The sequence below is a fragment of the Canis lupus genome, chromosome 9, assembly GCF_048164855.1.
Source record: "Canis lupus baileyi chromosome 9, mCanLup2.hap1, whole genome shotgun sequence".
Taxonomy (NCBI): Eukaryota; Metazoa; Chordata; class Mammalia; order Carnivora; family Canidae; genus Canis; species Canis lupus.
Genome location: NC_132846.1, coordinates 42,819,303 through 42,837,880, shown reverse-complemented (window position 1 = coordinate 42,837,880; position 18,578 = coordinate 42,819,303). Strand labels below are relative to the sequence as shown.

General features: G+C 38.2%; 2 protein-coding genes across 3 annotated transcripts in view; one reads left to right on the top strand and one right to left on the bottom strand.

Annotated features, from left to right (window-relative positions):
- Positions 1-106: 106 nt before the first annotated feature.
- Positions 107-17,104, bottom strand: EIF2S1 (eukaryotic translation initiation factor 2 subunit alpha). 2 transcript variants are annotated; one of them, XM_072839005.1, is made up of 8 exons: positions 16,602-17,104; positions 12,195-12,436; positions 9,827-9,906; positions 7,723-7,874; positions 3,959-4,065; positions 2,333-2,430; positions 1,503-1,646; positions 107-653 (listed from the first exon to the last, which is right to left on the bottom strand). In XM_072839005.1, the coding sequence occupies exons 2-8, from the start codon at positions 12,433-12,435 to the stop codon at positions 528-530; spliced, it is 948 nt and encodes a 315-aa protein (XP_072695106.1). In that variant the 5' UTR covers position 12,436; positions 16,602-17,104; the 3' UTR covers positions 107-527. The 2 variants fall into 2 exon arrangements, with proteins under 2 accessions (XP_072695106.1, XP_072695107.1); XM_072839006.1 differs by lacking the exon at positions 16,602-17,104 and adding an exon at positions 16,357-16,381.
- Positions 17,093-18,578, top strand: part of ATP6V1D (ATPase H+ transporting V1 subunit D) — a 21,580-nt gene continuing 20,094 nt past the window's right edge. The window contains exon 1 of the mRNA XM_072839015.1: positions 17,093-17,419. Coding sequence (XP_072695116.1) covers positions 17,379-17,419 — 41 coding nt within the window. The 5' untranslated portion in view covers positions 17,093-17,378. The remainder of the gene's footprint in view (positions 17,420-18,578) is intronic.

Here is an 18,578-nt window from a genome sequence, read left to right as displayed (position 1 = left end):
CACCTGCCCTTATAGTTCTACATCTAGACTAAAATGAAAGTAATAGAATTAGGGTCTTAGTAATCATTAAGCTTTTAACTGGTGACAAGAAGGAAGAAGCCTATAGTTAAATATCCCAGAAATTTATTTAATGTTTGCTTGATACATTTTATATAGAAAGATTGAGGCTATTTGCTTTGGGTGCCCCTGGTAAATCTCATAGAGGCACTGAACTACAAAGGGGTGCCAATCTGGAGACATCAGAAATGGAAACCACAAGCCCAATTTTATGACTGTTCTTAAAGATTTGTCTCTAGTGAAATTAGGCCCACTCCCTTAAAAACTGCTGAATGTTGGAGCTCTTGTGAGAAAACAGCTGACTTTTAGGAAGGCATATCACGTTTTGGTCTGTTGGAACATTTAAATACTTGGAAATAAAAAATATTCAGCTTTGAAGTTTTCAATACTGGAAAACTTTCAAGTCTAGGGTTTACAGCCAGGAAGGGCTGCTCTGTGTTCCTTAAACTGGACTCTTGTTTCCCACAAAGTTAATCTTCGGCTTTGGCTTCCATTTCTTCTGCATCATCATCTCCATCCACTTCTGCATTCTCTCTCTCAAGCCTCTCAAGCTGCCTTGCAAGTTCGGTCTCATCTGTATCTGTGACCACTTTAGGCTGTGGAAGCAGAGGTATAATTTCAAAGTGAGGTAGTTCAACAGTATACAAATTCCATTTCAACACCATGACTGCCTAGTATTTTAACTCTTAAACACTTGTCTAACAACTCTGCCATATCTGTTCATTTTTGAGTGTTACTGTATCATTAATAAATTCCATTAGAAAAAAAAAAAAAAAAAAAATAAATTCCATTAGATAAATGATGGAAGAAATACATAAGAGTAAGACAATATAGGAAAAAGAAATATGTTCGTAGTAAAACAAAATATTCCCTTTGGTCATTTCTATAAGCCAAAACTGGCTGTATCTTTCAAACCCACAAGATATCTTATAAAAATGCATCTTCTGGATTCAAAATAAATTCTAATTAGGTTTCATTTTTGCTGAGATGAGGAAAATACAGACTAATGTTTCTAATCCTGAGATCAAATTTTAAGCCTTCCACATTAAATTCTGATAACAAGCACTCATTTTTGTTGCCTAATTTTTTCCTGTTGCAGGGGAATAAACCTAACCCCATCAGTGACCTTAGTCTTGAGTGTCATCATATGACACTTCTTGTTTACTTATAAAAAGCCCTTTTAGGACCCTCTGAGTCTATGATTATTTTAGGGTTAGCAGAGTTATAATCCTAAATGTATCTCATATTTTAAAAAGCAATGATTAAGTATTTTAGATGATTTAAATTTTCTATCTAATCTGATCCCTAACCCCAAAATGGGGTTTGAACTCAAGACCCTGAGATCAAGAGTCTCATGCTCTACCAGATGAACGAAGTCAGAGCCCCTAATTTTTTTCTAATTTCTTATATAATTTAAGAAAAAGCAGAAACACTACAGAGCTTACCTCCATTTGAACATTGAAGACACCCCTCTTTTCCTCAATCTTTTCTTTTATAACAGCCATAGCTTGATTGAGAACAGAGAGGCCTTCTGTTCTCTCCAGGGTTGTTGTAGTCATCACATACCGAGGAGGAGCTATTAGATTAATCTAAGGAAGAAGACAAAAATTCAATTATGAACACATCTGTCCAATACCAAACTATTAGGATGTTTAAGAACTCTTTTGCTAATCTGCTACCTTAACAAAAATCACTCCAAATTTTATTTCCAATCCTGTAAATCAGCAATTTGGGGGTGGTTTGTTAATGTAGCAAAAGCTAGTTGATTCAGTGATATAATACAGCATAAACAGTCCATTGTAATATCAATTATGTAGAATTATGACTTCTGGATGTCTGGTGGCTAAAATAACTACAGTCATTATCAGTATAATGGATAATTTGTCTCCAAAACAAAAATTCTTATTTGGTTTTAAATTAAACTGACAGAAGAAAATCTAAGAGATTCTGAATAACCATCTGGATAACTGTATTGATTAAAAGATTCAGACCAAAAGTCCTAAAGATATGCATGAATACAAGAGAATACATTACCCATTTCAAGGTCTTAGGAGCATCATGGACACACCAACTCTATATTATAAAGAAAGTTTAGCACAGCTGGCCCTCTGGCACTAAATACCATAGAAATCTTTATCCACTGTGATAGTAGCAGTAGCATCCCTTAGACAACATCACTGAGAACCACTTTTCCTAACTCTTGTTATGAAACATGATCATAAAAAGAATCTTGACTTGGTTTAGGTTGGTATTTTAGAGAGAGAAAACTGCTCACCTTGATGGGCATGGTTTCTGTAGAACAATTCAAACCCGCTCTCAGGGCTTCTTTTACGGCATCAATGCCTTCATAACCGTAACAAGCCACTTCGATATCTAAAATTATAGAAATTCAAGAACTTATACCAAAAAATGCAAAGAAGTATTTAAAGGCTTAAAAGAAATCAGACGTGTGGCAGATATACTAGCATTCATATACTTATAAAAGCTTCCCTACCCTTTCAATTATAAATCAACCCCAACTATTAACTTTCTTTTAAGATTTCATTTTTTATTTTTTCATTTTTATTTTTTTTAAAGATTTATTTATTTATTTATGATAGACATAGAGAGAGAGAGAGAGAGGCAGAGACACAGGAGGAGGGAGAAGCAGGCTCTATGCCGGGAGCCCGACGCGGGACTTAATCCCGGGACTCCAGGATTGCGCCCTGGGCCCAAGGCAGGCGCTAAACCGCTGAGCCACCCAGGAATCCCCAGATTTCATTTTTTATTTGAGAGAGCGAAGGAGGGCACGTGAGCATCAGCGGAGGAGAAGCAGAGGGAGGAGACTCCCCGCTGAGCAGGGGGCCCAATGTGGGACTCATTCCTAGGACCCCAGGATCATGACCTGAACTAAAGGAAGATGCTTAACTGACTGAGCCACCCAGGAGCCCTTTAACTTTCATAATTATAAATATCTGAGTAAACAGTGAGGGGCTTTCCATACAAGCCCCTAAATGACAAAAACTATAAAAGACAGAAATTCAACAAACACCTTGATTTCTGGCTATGCCTTGATTAAAACTATGATTCCAACCTCTCCGTGCCTCAGTTCCTTATTTGCACAGTGGAGAGGAGTGTGATAAAGACTGAGTGAAACAATCACTGCAAATTGTTTAGAACAGTTTAGAAATTACACAGTCTCTGCGCCAGTGGTTCCACTTTTAGGAGCCTCCCTGACAGAGCACTAATACAACTGGGTAAGTGTCTGTGATAAGGCTGCTAATTTGTAGTGTTTTTGTAGTAGTGAAAAATTGGTAGAACCTAAATGTTCACCAAGAGAAGACTGGTTTATTGTTCTATGAAATATTACACCTTGCCATTAAAAAGAATGAGAAAAAGTCCCATGTTCTGTATGGAAGGGCCACCATGATACAAGTGGAAAAAGCTAGCTGAGGATAATTTTGCATAGTTTGATCCCATTTTTGTAAAAACAAAACAATTTACGTCTCAATGTAAACCGTATATATTCCTATATAGTGTATGTACCTAAGAAAAATGGTTGAAAGACTATACTCCGAACTATGTAACAGTGGTTAATCCAGAGGCAGAGAAGGACATTTCTGTACTTTTAAAATATTTTAAAAGTATTTACTAAAACAAAACCACCCCCCTCAAAAGAAAAAGGGCTAACTTAAGGTTAGCTGAATGCATACATGACAGTTTTGACTTACATCAATATACACATTTTATGATGGTTCAATAGAAGCAAAATAATTTCTTAAACTTTTCTTGTTATAAGAAATAGACATTTAGAAAAATTTACGGATTATGATGTAGCAATATATTCTTTGGTAAGGCTCATTATTTAACAGCTTTCTGGTTCATGCAAAATATTTTAAACATCATTTAAAAAATCACTTACCTGCTCGAATTTTGACAGCTTGTGGTGTCAAACGCCTATTAATATTGTTAATAAGTACTTCCCGTTCATCTTCATTCAGATCTAAACTATCCAAAATAGATGGGTCTCTAATTAAAGCAAAACAAAACAAAACACACACATATAAACACAAAAGGCCAAGGTTACTTTATAGATAACTGACACCAAATGCAATACCACAGAATAATCTTCAAGAGAACAGGCTTTAGTGTCAGAATGGAGTTCAAATCCTAGCTTTACGCTTTATGAACTCTGTGTTTTGGGGCCTTTCCAGGCCTCAGTTTCTAACCTTGTAAAATGAGGATGAAAACAGTATGCCTCACTGGCTGTGGTATTAAATTAGATAATGCAAGTAAAGCACTTAGCACTACTATGACAGATAGAAAACACCTAGCTATTATTTTAAGAAAAATTTTAGAGATCTGGCTAACGTAAGGAATTTAAAAGTGTCTAATATAACAGATATCCCGCTATAATTAAACATTTCCACGTAATTAGCAGTCCTGCTTCAAGGAGCTTGAAAAGAACAAAAACATACAAGCAAATTTAAAAATAAAAGTGTATCCTTTGAAGTTAGAGGAGGAAAAGTATTACTTTCGGTTAGTGGGCTCAGGAAGGGCTGCATGGACTGAAGTGGCATTTTATCTGACCCCTGAGTGCCACAAGAGAGGGATCAGGGTTAGTTGCTGGCATGTTTGTGGAACATGAACAGATGAAAAAACTGAAATACTGACTAAAAGGATGGTAGAACTTTAAAAAGCAAAAGTAGAACTGTTTTAATAAAGTTATAAAATATTAAATTAGAAATGGCCTAAGCAAGCATCAAACCTAAAAAGCAGGGATTAAGGAATGAAAGGCAAAAGAATTTGGGTACAGGGAAGTTTCACTCAGCTAATATTGCTTACAAAATGTATCAAGAAGACAAACCACCAGACAATGAACAAATGAGGTGAACAGATGTTTCAAAGAAGAAATAGTAAGTATATGAAAAGCTGTTAACTTCACCAACCAATAAAATGCAAACCAAAGAAGATATTATTATATACCCATCAGTTTGGCAAAAGGGAAAATAATCTGAGATATAGACCAAATGTTGGTAAAGATGAAGAGAAACAGGAATGCTCATACAACTGCTCAAGGAAATATAAATTGTAGAACCAATATGAAGAGTATTTTTGCAAAACTGAGTAAATTTAAAGATATATATAAATGAATCCTGTGACCCAACAACTCTATTGCTACGTATATACCTTAGAAACTCTCAAATGCACACAGAGACAATGTACATGGATATTAATAGCACGGTTTAAAAAAAATGAGGGGAAGAAGGGGGGGTAACCTAATTTCTCTTAATAGAGAAATAAATAAAGCATATATTCTTAAAATGAAACCCTACACAGAAATTAGTATGAAGTGGGTACACATCTATCAATTTGGAGAATCTTGCTATTCCATAACAGCCTTGTAAGTAAAACTGTAAGATACAGAAAGCTATGACAAAATTTCTTTTTAGTTTAAATAATAAAAAACTTTTAAAATACAAAAATGATTCTACATATGTAAAAATACATGTGTATCTATTCACAGATACATATGTGTAATAAAACCATAAATATGTAGATAATGATACATACTAATTATAGAACGGTAGTTACCACTGATGTCAGAGGGGAGTGGGTTGGGGGGTGCAAAACATTATTTCCAACTATTTCAGAAATTTTATTTAATTAAAAGAAAAAAATATGAAATACATATGGCAAAGAATTATCATTAAACATGGACAGTTCACTACATGGCTGATAGAGCAAAAGAATGTCAAGGAAAAGGGAAAAAAACGTATGCCAATGTTGAGCAGTTATAGAGGGGGAGTTGGAAGTGAGAGAGCTAAGCCAGGGCTGGAGGAGGACAGCACATCAAGGTATGAAAGACATGTAGGACTGCAGTCAGAGCAGACAGAAATATAAAGCAATGCTTAATGGTTGAGAGCACAAACTCCAGACGGGAGCCAATGACTAGGTTTGCATCGGGGCTCTTCTGTTTGGTAACTCTGTGCACATGGACAAATTCTTTAATCTCTGCCTCAATTTCCTCAACTGTAAGACAAGGATAATAACAGCGGGTAGTTGTGAGAAATCTATAAATGTTAGCTATTAGAATTATTGTTAAGGTCTTACCTTCCCCACAATTGCTATGAAAAAAAAGTCACATGGTGGTGGTGGTGGTGGGGACTGCAAGGGATTTGGAGTCTCAGATGAGCCAGTTTGCCAGAGGCTCTATCAGTCCTAGGTCCACTTGGCCATTCTGAGAGCCAAGACGACCAGTATCCTTTGGCAGCACCAAGTAACCTCCATGTAGTGATGAGGCTGCTTGTGGAGCATTAATACTTGGGAAAGAGTATGATGTGCAGAAGGAGAGACAGTAAATACAAAGAACTGAGGAGTCTGGCTATTAAAGAGAGGATATAGTGCTTGCAACAGGACAAAGTAGAGGGAAGGTAAAGAAGTTTGCTTTTAGTATAAATTATAAAATCATTAGAGAAATTAGAGAAAAAATAGAGAAATTCGAGTGTTATTTTTATGCCAATGGAGCAAAACCAACAAAGAGAAAGGCTGAAGACACAAAAGAGGGAATAACGGATAAAAAGATCCTTGAGCAATAGCTGCACACAGGAAGATTAGTCTGAGAACAGGGAAGATACGGATTCCAGCATGACTGGAGTGCAGGAGGTAATAAGGTTGATTATTGAAGAGAAGAGATGGGAGAGAAGGTTGCTGGGGCAGTGGAAAGAGGGGATCCTGTGCCATGGCTTCTATTCTCTTTACAAAACAGGAAGTGAGCACACTGGTTGAGAGTAAGGGGGGCATGGGTATCCGACGGGAGTGTGTAAAAGCTCTAAAATAGCCACTCTAAGAATGGGAGGCAGTGACAAAGAGCAGAGAAAATGGGAGGCAGTAGTGAAGGTGCAGCTGAGGTTGGAGACCGTGAATATGCAGTGGCACCAACCTGCAAGATTGTGGTTTTTCCTAGCCGCACCCAGCATTCTACAAGTGCAGAGAAGGCAGGAACATCGCTCCAAGGCTGGATGTAACAGAAGGAAAAACAGGGCAAAGGCTCATGATATTGGCAAGAAAGTTATTGAAATGATGGATCATGGTATGTCTATGCTGAATAAGAAAGAAGGCAGGAGAGGGTGAAAAGACAGGGAGAAGAAAAAGGTTTGGAATCATAGTCTAGAGTAAGAATTAAGATGACAGAGAGTAGAACTAACTATGGGGGAGCTGGAAGGACAGGAAGCTGTCTGTGGTAAGAGAAGAGAACGTATGAATTAAAGGTTTTGGATGCACACTAAATTGTGGTGATAAGACCCAGGGTGAAGCTGTATGGAAACTGGCTAAAGCAGCATGGGCTGAAGGTCTAAGGAACTGAAGTAAAGCAAACAAGGTTGCAGTTGTACATGAGACATCTACACTGACCCTATAGGTAGCTATAATACAAAATAATAACAAAACCAGGAGGGGAAAATGTGAGATGAAACCATACGGCTTATGGAAACTATGGTATATACCCAATTATATATGCTTGGCTACACAGAATTGGCCCGTATTATAGGCCTCTTACACGGAACTATTTTTGTCTAAATTTGGCAAAGACTGTGCTTTTTAATTACACGTCAGGCTCTCAACCTGTGTGCTAGACCCAGTAACTGTGATATCAGGGTAGAATCAGAGCCAAGAAGGTGTTCTTACGAGACTGCATGCTTAAATGCATCATAGGCACCGTATCCAGGTCTCTTGTATTTGTCATCAAAGACCCAGGCAGTCCTCTGGAACAGGCTCTCCAGCTGCTCATCCTTGGTGTACTCTAACACCTCAGCAACATGACGAAGAATGCTGTAAACCTAGAAACAAAATGAAGGGTTCAAGAATTCAAAGATAAGAAATCTATAGAAAAAAATGTATTTTTAACATTTCAGTAGACAGCATATAAAACAAATCTTTGATTAGACTACAATAATTCCTCAGCAACAAACAATTAACATACAAGTTCTTTTTTCAGAGAGTAATACTTGCTTTCCTAGAACAGTTAACTCAAATGGGTATAACAGTATAAACAATACAGAATTTAGTGTAATAAGACCCAGATTAACTTGACTTTGGGACCATTTAACCTCTTTAAACTTGTTTTCTCTTCTGTAAAAGGGCAATACTGGTATCTCTCCTTTTTACTGCAGATAGATCAAATCTATCCAAATGCAGCACACTATAACTGGAAAACATGACACAAATATATAAAATTTGTAAATTACACAAAGCTTATTATACAACAATAAACTATCACTACTACTACTCTATATGACAGCATGCAATCAGGATTGAGATTTTATTTTTATTTATTTATTTTTAAAGATTTTATGTATTCATGAGAAACAGAGAGAGAGAGAGAGAGGCAAGCAGAGACACAGGCAGAGGGAGAAGCAGGCTTCACGCAGGGAGCCACAGGGAGCTCGACGCAGGACTCAATCCTGGGTCTCCAGGATCACCCCCTGGGCCAAAGGCAAGTGCCAAACCGCTGAGCCACCCAGGTTTTCACATTACATGTAAAAGTTGAGTAAGGTAAGGTACTAACATTGGCTATTTCATTCTACCATATTATCATCCAGATAAGATCTAATATACTCATTTTACAATTATCCTAAGGGGACAAAACAAAGTGAGTTTCCTAGAGTGGAGCTTCTCAAACTTGGTAGGACTTGAGATCCTGTATTAAGCAGTCAAGTGGTGCCAATGCTATTGGTCCAGAGACTATGTTGAGTGGCAAGGTCCTCAGTTCACTAAGAAGGGATTTCACTGATAGTGTTTTCTAATGTTTTATATATATATATATAAAATGTTCATATATATATATATATACATATATATATATAGTAGTAAACACACCAGTTTACCAGAGATATACACACACACACACACACACACACACTACTATATATATATAGTAGTAAACACACTAGTAAAACAAAGGGAAAGATTTGGGTAATGGTCTTTTTGCTTTTAGATTTTTATTCTCTTATTTACTGGGGTTAATTAAGCAAAATTTCAAAAATCTCTTCATTTAAACACTGTTTTCTTGGCATTTTATCTTGAGGACAGAAACATACATGAGAACAAAAGACAAAAAACAGAAACAATGGAAACATTGCCATTAAAAACCAAGGACCTAGAGAATGAAGGATAATCTAAATAGGACCAAAGAAAAAACTATAGATGGAAAATGGAAGAATGAAGAAGCAGGTGTTCTTGCTTCATTAATACCTACTGTACGTAAGTAAAAGATTACAGCAAAAATAAGAAAATGAAACAGAAAGAACCCTAACAAACTGGGGGAGGAAGGAGGTGGAGACTAATAATAGGCCTCTGCTTTGCTTTCCTGTATTCACATTTTACAAACCCTTGCTTATTCTTAACATACAATGGCTGGTTGCCTCTGTTATCCCAGAATGGGGTATAAAGTCAAGAACTACGTACTACAAGAAGTCGAATCAAGTGAAATCACCCATAGTTAATTTAACCTAAAATAACTTAAAAAACACTAATGTCCAGTTAATCATTTTAGAATATTAGGTGATAAGCAATGCCTTAAGGTAGTACCACCATGAGGCAAAAATACTGAACTCATAACTTTTGAAATTAAGTTCTCAAATTACTCTTCTATGTAACTCATAATTGTAAATGGAAATACAGTTATAGAAAATCCAGATTTTCTTTTAAATTTTATGCCAAGAATAGCACATGCTGATTATTCATTAAATTACTAAATGGTAGACTAATCTCACTCAAAACTCATACTTACAGTTTTGGATTTGGTGAATTTATCTTCACATTTGATTGCTTCCTCTGGAGAAACCCTTCTTTTTGACAAATCAATATATCCTGTATGAGAAATTTTTGGGAAAAAAAAATATCATCTCTGCCCAGGTACTACTAGCTTACCACTGCGATAAATTTTTACACCAGATTGTTTGGTGGCATACTTAGACTTATTCCTCACTAAAATCATATCAATTAAACACTGTATAAGATGAGAGATTTTTGTTTTCAGAAACTCACTTGTATTATGTAATTGTAGATTCTTTAACACTTCAGTGAAGGGAACTAGGGCTCTCAATTACTCAAATGAAAGCTAGTCAAAAGATTCTATACTTGTCTTTTTGGTATCCATTCATCAAAGGCTCAATTGTGTTATATTTTCTGTATTCTTTTTTTTTTTTTTTTTTTAATATTTTACTTATTTATTCATGAGAGACACAGAGAGAGGCAGAGACACAGGCAGAGGGAGAAGCAGGCTCCATGCAGGGAGCCTGACGTGGGACTCGATCCTGGGTCTCCAGGATCACACCCAGGGCCAAAGGAGGCGCTAAACCACTGAGCCACTCCGGCTGCCCCATTTTCTGTATTCTTTTTTTTTTTTTCTGTATTCTTGATGCTCCTTCTGCCTCCTGACCGAAACTGGTGCTTCCTCCTCATGGTGGCCCTGTGTGGGCATGGTGAGGCCATTGCATTCATTGCCATGGCCTTACTATGTTGTCAGTCACTTCCATAAATTAAAATCCCATGAGTACAAAATGAGACAAGCACTTACATGTATTTTAAAGAATTTAAGAGGGAAAAATGGTCTTTTATACATTTAACCTATATATTTCCCATGTCAGGTATCACACCTCATGGGCTCGCATAACATCCTTTAACCATTTCCTCTAACAGAAATCAAGTAATAAATCCTCTTAGTTTCTATTCACCTGAAAAAGTCATTTTGGATTTTCATCATTGAATATTTTAAATATCCTAGAATCCTGGGCTGACAATTTTTCTCTTTTAGTGCTTTAAAGATGTCATTCAATGCTCAGTGTCAGTCAGCCATTATTTTCAGTAAGAGTACCATACTAATTTGTATTACTGTTTCCCTGTAAATCATGAATCATTTTCCTTTGATTACTTTCAAGATTTTCTCGATCTGTTTTCCAATAGTGTAATGTGCCTAGATGTGGTCTTACTAGTATTTATCCTGCTTGAAGTTTGTTAATAAGCTTCTTGTTTATAAATCTGTTTTTTTTCGGCAAATCCTGGGAACTCTGGTCAGGATTTCCTCAAATATGTTTTCTGCCCTTTCTCTTCCTTTGGAATACAGCTTTTAATATTTGACAGGTTGTTTTTCCTCTGCTTTGTTCTTCAGATTGGTTCTTTAAACGAACTATGTGCAAGTCTGACTTGGGCCTTCTGCCATCTTTACCCTGCTCTTAGCCCATTTGGTGAGTTTTTTAGAGATTATACTTTAAATTTTAAAATTTATATTTAGTTCTGAGAGTTTCTAATTTCTCTTTTTTTTAATTTATTTATTTATTTATTTTTTTGAGTTTCTAATTTCTCTACTGAGATTTCATTTTGTTCATTCATTACAAGTTTATTTTCCTAAAATCCTTGAGCAGTTATAACATCTGTTCTAAAATCCTTATCTGCTAACTCCAATATTGTCACCTCTAGGTCAGTCTCCATTTGCTTTTTCTCTTGTTTGGGTAATACTTTCCCATTTCCTCAACTGTTTAGCAATTTTGGACATTATGAATGAATATTCATAGAACACCCACTAATAATCAAAGATATACAGAATACTGTGTTTTGGGTGTTTGTGGTATATTCCTTTTCCAGAATTTATATAAGATATTCTTAAAATCCATTTACCTTTACTCTATTTCCATGTTCCTCCAATAATCTGATTACAAATTTAGCTTCAATTGAATTCACAACCTTAAGACCAAGACCTGAGCTGAGATCAAGGGTCAGATGCTTACCCCACTGAGCCACCCAGGCATCTCAATAAAAAGGAATCTTACAAATATATGAAAACTCTGATTTATGGATCTGTCCCTTCTGAGTTTAGCCACAATGAGTCAACTATCAATATCCTGGTAACCTCTGGGAATAAAAGTCAAGTTATTTGACTCACAAACATTAGCCACGGGAACGTGCTAATTAAACCACCACTAACTTAAGAGGTCTTGCTTAGATGGGTAATTGGCATCTTTCTCTAACAACTTTGTATGTAAAAAAATTTAAGTATAAAAGATTTTTTTTTGGTTTTTACAGCATCAGCAATTTACAAAAAAATTAAAATAAATCATGTTAAATCTGAAATTTATATTTTGCATATTTTTATCACTTACCTTTTTCTTTGTCCACTCTAATGACAACCACACATTCATTCCTGCCAATTCTGATGAGTTTGTTTATAGAACGGATACGCCTTCTGGACAACTCACTAAGAAGAATCATGCCTTCAATATTGTTGTATTCCAGCAAGCTGACATAAGCCCCCATTTCAGCAATGGACCTTACATTCACCATCACTACATCTTCCACTTCAGGAAATTTGTGTTGATAAAATCTACAACTTAGACCCGGCATTCTGCATTTTAAACAAAAGAATCAAGTGAGTGTTCAGTTAACATCAAAATAAAGAAATGTCAATTTTCCATATCTTGCCACTGGAAGAACTATTTGTCTTTTCACCTCTTTAAACTTCTTAAATGGACCAGAAAACGGATGTTCAGGAATCAAACTTTAATTTTTACTTTGCTCCACATTTTTTAAGGCTTGAGTGATTCTCTGCCATCAGTTTTAGAGGAATCATAAAAAATAATGACCACCTATAAAGTACTTTGAGACCTAAGGATTAAAGGTATATCTCAAGAGTAAATTACTATTTTAATATCATCACTTTAAGAAATAACAAATGATGGGAAGCATCACTACTACTATAAACCTATCAGCCAAACTAAAGCTACTCGTTCTCCAAGTCAGCTAAGTCGTTGTATACTACCACCAATATATAAAGGGAAGACTCTTCCAACTACTAAAACCATGGTCCTAATCATATATCAAATAATATACCCTATCATTTTAGCCAAAATTACAGTATGTGTTAAGATACAACCTAAAAATTTACTAATCACAAAATATTAAATATAACTAAACACAACTAAATTCTTTTATTGAACAAGTATACCTACTCTCGTATAACTACTCTTGAGAATAGCTTTACAGAACTCCATTACTATAAAGTTCAAGTGTCTCTTAAACTCTATTTCCTTTGATCTATCCAACCTACTTTCAGCACCACTCCTTTTATGACCTACAAGACTTAAATTATACCATGCACAGAGGTGTATTTTTAAAAGAGGACTATAAAACTAATCATAGCTGATGATTTTCATGTTTTTCTACTAATCTTAACCAATTTACTATTCTCAAAGTTCACAAAATAGGCAGTGATAGGACCTAAAAGCCTAAGAAAAGTATGTGAGAATTTGTTTACTTCTTTTATTTTTTTTAGAGAAAGATAGAGAGCAAGTAGGGCAGAGGGCAAGGGAGAGAGAATCTTAAATAGGCTCCACGTCCAGCGTAAGCCTGACGTGGGGCTTGATCTTACGATCCTGATCTTGGCCAAAAATCAAGAGCCAGACGCTTAACTAAGCCACCCAGGCATGCCAATTTTTTCCCTATAATTGGAAAATAAGGCTGCCATTACTTGATCTTAAAGACAAAACATCCAGATCATAGAACACCAGACTTCTGGGGCAGTACAGTTTGAGATGCCAACTGCACCCACACGTATCTTCACAGTGGCCTCCCACTGACTTTTACATCTTTACACTACCTACAGGATCCTCTATGATCTGGCCACTGCCTCTCTCCCATGTTCTCTCCATTTTACAGTTGAAGAAATGGAAACACAGATTAAGTAACTAGTTCTGTTATATACTGTGAACAAGTGATAGAATATGAACCTATGAAGTTTGGATCCATAGTCTGTGCTATTATGCATCAGGCTGTATTTTCACTGTTTTGATAAATATATAAGTTACAAACAGCTTTTAAAAAAGGTAACATTAATATACATACTCAGTGCTAAAATATGTACTTTAGCAAGATTAATGCAAGCTTTTATTTCCTTTTAAAAAGATTTTATTTATTTATTCATGAGAAAGGGGGGGGGGGCAGAGACACAAGCAGAGGGAGAAGCAGGCCCCATGCAGGGAGCCCGATGCAGGACTCTATCCTGGGACCCTAGGATCACACACTGAGCCAAAGGCAGAAGCCCAACCGTTGAGCAACCTAGGCACCACAATGCAAGCTTTTAATACTAATCTATCCTGTTTAATAAAAATAAAGCAAAATTTAATAATAGCAGCAGAAATGCATTTCTTTTATACCTTGACAAAATAGGGATTTAGCAAATAAAGGGCAGTAGACATTTCAATGGCCAGAATTACCCACCAAGAAACAGCTGAGCTGGTTGTTTCATTCTTAAACAGGGCTTTTTTCCCCCCTCTCTCTTTTGGAGAACTGTTGTCAAATATCTGTATGTAAAGCACTAAAGTTCGAGAGCTAAAAGTTTTAAACTGAATATCAAAGTAAATGATGTCACAGAAATGTGTTTAACAGTTTTAAAAGATTTAACAGGGACTAACTAACCACATTTACTTACCAGGTTTATTCAAACAGTAAAGCTGATTAATTTTGGGGAAGTAAGACTTAATTTGATGATTAAAGAACACAGGCACTTTTGTAAAGGAATCCTGATGAGAGATATGAATGTTACTGCTTTAAGAGGTACCAATCTCTTTACAATACATAGCGTACAAAAAGAACACAAGTGATGGTATGTTATTTGACATAGAAAGTAGCTAAGAATTACAAAACACTCTAGACATGGATTCCAAGCCTTGCTCTCCTACTTACTAGCTGTAGTTGCTCGGGAAACGCATTCCCATTAAACTGTAATTTCTAGTCTGTGTCATGGACCTCTCAGACCTCTCCTCTCTTTGGAGAGTAACAAATGAGATTAAGAAATATGGAAAAAATTTGAAAAGTGTAATGTGCTATACACATATGACATTAAAAAGCAAAGTGGGTATCATTGCCATTTTGTAGCTTCATTGGTTAAACAATTATTTTTGCAGTATTTATGTACTAAGCACTACTGACACTTAAAGAGTCTTACTTAAGAAAGTATAGAGCGGGAAACAAACTAGTAAGCAAATACAAGCAATATAAAGTACTCTGAAAGGAGTAAGTGAAGCAATCAATTAAAAGGGAACCAAGGAACAGAAATATTAAATGACTTTCTCAAGGATAAATACTTAGTAAGTACCAGAACAGGAACTAAAACCAAGTCTTCTGATATTAATTGCAGAATACCTTTAACCCAGAAGGCGTCCGTATGTGAGAGTACTAAAATACAGTATGTGTTCTTCCACACAAAATATCTATATTTCAATAATATATTAACTGAACTCCAAGCTAATTTCAAATACCCTGCATTGTCAGTAATTTTGCCTGGTCAAAGGGTAGGTTGGACTTCTTTCTTAAACCAGTGCATGGTCAAGTAACCCCAACAGATCCGGGGAGTCCCCATCACTTTACAAAGTTAAGTGTGTTATGTGATAGAGGTAACTCGTGAGAATTCCCACTTGGCTCAAATGTTTCTGGGGAACGTTCTCTGCATGCTAGTTTTTAGTAGAGCAGTGCTACGCAAATAGGCTCTCAAACTGTTTCACCGTAGTTGAAATAGAAAGCACCCATCTACAAATATCACTCTTCTTGAGATCTTAGGAGAATAATTAACTGTCACTTGGCATCAGACCAACTCAGAAGAGGCAGTAAAGCTCTATATAATTCACGAACTGCTGAAAAGACACAGAATCACAAATTTTTTTCCTTGATAACTTCAACTGGGAGAAAAACCAACACTGCCTTGTTACAGCTTTGCTCCAAGAAAACAATGTTTCTTGTTTAATGAAACAGCCTAAGTTCGACGAGTAATAAAAAAGGCCTCAGGCTGAATACGTATTTAACCCCCAAATTCCCTTATCTTTTTAGTTATGCTTAACCGTTGGGGCCACAGCTTGTCTTTTCTCATTGGTGCTGAGATACGGCAAATTGACACTAAGAATAGTAAACTCTTCAACGGTATGTTTTAGTTTCGATGCAAGGGATGACTCGTTCTATAAAAATGCACAAGTCAAGCGACACGGTAGTAAGCATCAATTTAAAAAAAAAATCAATTATCGGACAGATAAACTATTCTTGGATCCTTTTAACCCAGATCTCACCAACACTGCGGCCCACCCCAAATGGCCCTTCAAGCGCCTGGTCTGGTTTCCACTGAGAAGCAGTAGTTGCTTGGGCGGAGAAGGGGAAAAAAAGAAAAAAAAAAAAAGGCGAGCGGTGGTATTCTGAGGCCCCGAGCAAAGCGCTGAGCGTCCCGGGGCGGGGGTGTCACAGCGTTTCCCCGAAGCCGCCCCCCTCTCCAAGCAGCCTCACTTTGAGCATATCGCAGAGGCTGCAGCGTCTCTTGGCTCACTTGGCTTCACCAGACTCCTCGGCTGGTGCACGGACACCCTGAACACCGCGGACCCAGCCGGCGCCGGCGGGGGGGGGTCGGACACTTCCCGCGCAGGAACGGGAAAGGGAGGGGTGTGAGCCCGGGGCCTACCCTCCCCCGCACACCCGTCACTGCACACAACCAAAGCGAGTTCTTAAAGAATCTGATCTGGGGAACCAGTCACCTGAGGTATGTGTGTGAATCCTGCGCCGGGATCCCGCGCCGTGCTCTTTAATCGCAGAGATCGGACAGTCCACCCGCAGCAGCGGCCGATCCTCAGCGTGCGCTCGGCTCTACCCCACCGCGCATGCGGAACCGCCTCACATCACGCAAGCGCCCACAGCATAGAGGTCCCTCTTCCTCACTGACCATAGAGTCTAGGTCCTCCGGAAAAAAAAAAAAAGGAAGGATGACGATCATAGGAGGACCTGAAAAGTACGCTTTGTCGAACTCTGTCGTTTTCACTAAGTAACTTTCAAGGCGCAGGAGGAGTAGGACTGATCCCTTGTCCTTGAAGAATTAACCCTCGCTCGAAGCTTCAGGCAACCATGAGGTGGCGCTGTGACCAAGATGAAAAGGGGAGGAAGAGAAGGCGTGTACTCTCCTCTCCTGTTCTTTCACCTCGCGCGTGCAGAGTCCTGCGCAGCCTCCTGGGAGCTGAAGGGGCGGGGCTTGGGGGAGAACCGGAAGTGAGGGGAAGTTCAGTGCGGGGTGCGAGCGAGGCCTCAACATCCGGGCATCGCCTCATTCTTGTCCTTCCCCCCCCGCTCCCCGCCCTCCCCACGTGCCAACAGGAAGCGGAAGTGAAGGATGCGTATATACGTATCCCAGCTGCCACTTAGCAACGCGGAGAGGTCAGGTGGCACAATCAGCTGACTCCCGTGGAGGAAGACCCTGTGGCTGGGGCTGTTGCAGCCACAATTGCCCGGCTAGGGATCCGAACCGAACTATCACCGTCAGAATGTCGGGCAAAGACCGAATTGAAATCTTTCCCTCGCGCATGTAAGTAAAAGAACGGGTCGAGCAGCATCCGTAGGTTCACGAACGCCTGTCCCGAGCTGCGATCCCTGCATACCCCGGACCGGCAGCGAGGTTCCTTATTTGCTGGGCGGATCCTGAATTTCGTGAGTTTGGGGCGATGCACCCTTACGGCCCCCTCACACGTCCCTCTGAGGAAACCATACGGAACAGAGCGATTCCAATCCGTAGGGACAGGCTGCCCGGCCTGCTTGTTTTTATGGAGGTGCGCTGACTTGGTAATGAAGCCATTCATCCCATATTCCCTTATGTAGCTGGGCAGTGGATTTATAGAACTATGAATCGTCGCCAGTTTTGCCTAAGGGAGTTCGCAGTTTAACGGAGAGATGGACCAGCCAGCGAGGTTTGATAAATACTCTGAGAAGGGAAGTTTACAATGGTGAGAAGCACATAAGAGAGGCGTCCAGGCCAAATTGGGGGTTGAGTCGAATTGCCCTAGCGTGGACATCAGATTCAATCTTGGATCCTTTTCCTCATTTTCCCAGATCCCACGAAATGTCACCTGCAGTGGGAAGATATCCCTGAGTTTCTGAGGCATTCCGTTTGCTCCATCACCATTGCACCTCGTTCAGACCTCTGTTATACCACCCATCAGATTATATAAAGTGAATATTTGTTTACACACCTTTCCCCCTGATTGTGAGCTGTCTCCAGGAGGAGAGAGCGTCTTGATAATTAACCCATAGAAAATCTACAAAAAAATTTCTTTGGATGAACCCATGTCTTCTTGGGATCTGCTCACTTGTGGCCTGCCCTTCTCTTGGGCCTGAATTCTTTCGCGGGAGAAAAAGCATTAGAGCCCCAAGTGGCCAGTTTTTAAAGACAGTTTTGCAGTTTTCTCAGATGTGCCTAACAATGCGTAGAAAGTAAAGATTATTATTTGCCTTCTCTTCTACTACTTTTTTTTTTTTCTTCTTCAGTGAGAAGTAGAAAATCAGTTAGGCTTTGATATTTAGATCTTTTGATTGTGGTCCTATTTCTTTGGGAGTGTTCTGGGTTTTTTTTCTTCATCTTGATTTTTTTTTTTTTCTCAGAGAATCTGGGAATGCTTAAAGTAAAAGAGTTACATTCAAATCCCAGACTTAGATTTGTTTCTGCCAGGGTAGCTCTAGCTGTTAATGAA

Coding starts and splice junctions, on each gene's coding strand:
- EIF2S1 (XM_072839005.1), bottom strand. CDS start 12,435: ATGCCGGGTCTAAGTTGTAGATTTTATCAACACAAATTTCCTGAAGTG. Junction 4,066..7,722: donor GCATTTAAGCATGCAGTCTC/GTAAGAACACCT, acceptor TGCTTTAATTAG/AGACCCATCTATTTTGGATA. Junction 654..1,502: donor TCTTCAATGTTCAAATGGAG/GTAAGCTCTGTA, acceptor CTGCTTCCACAG/CCTAAAGTGGTCACAGATAC.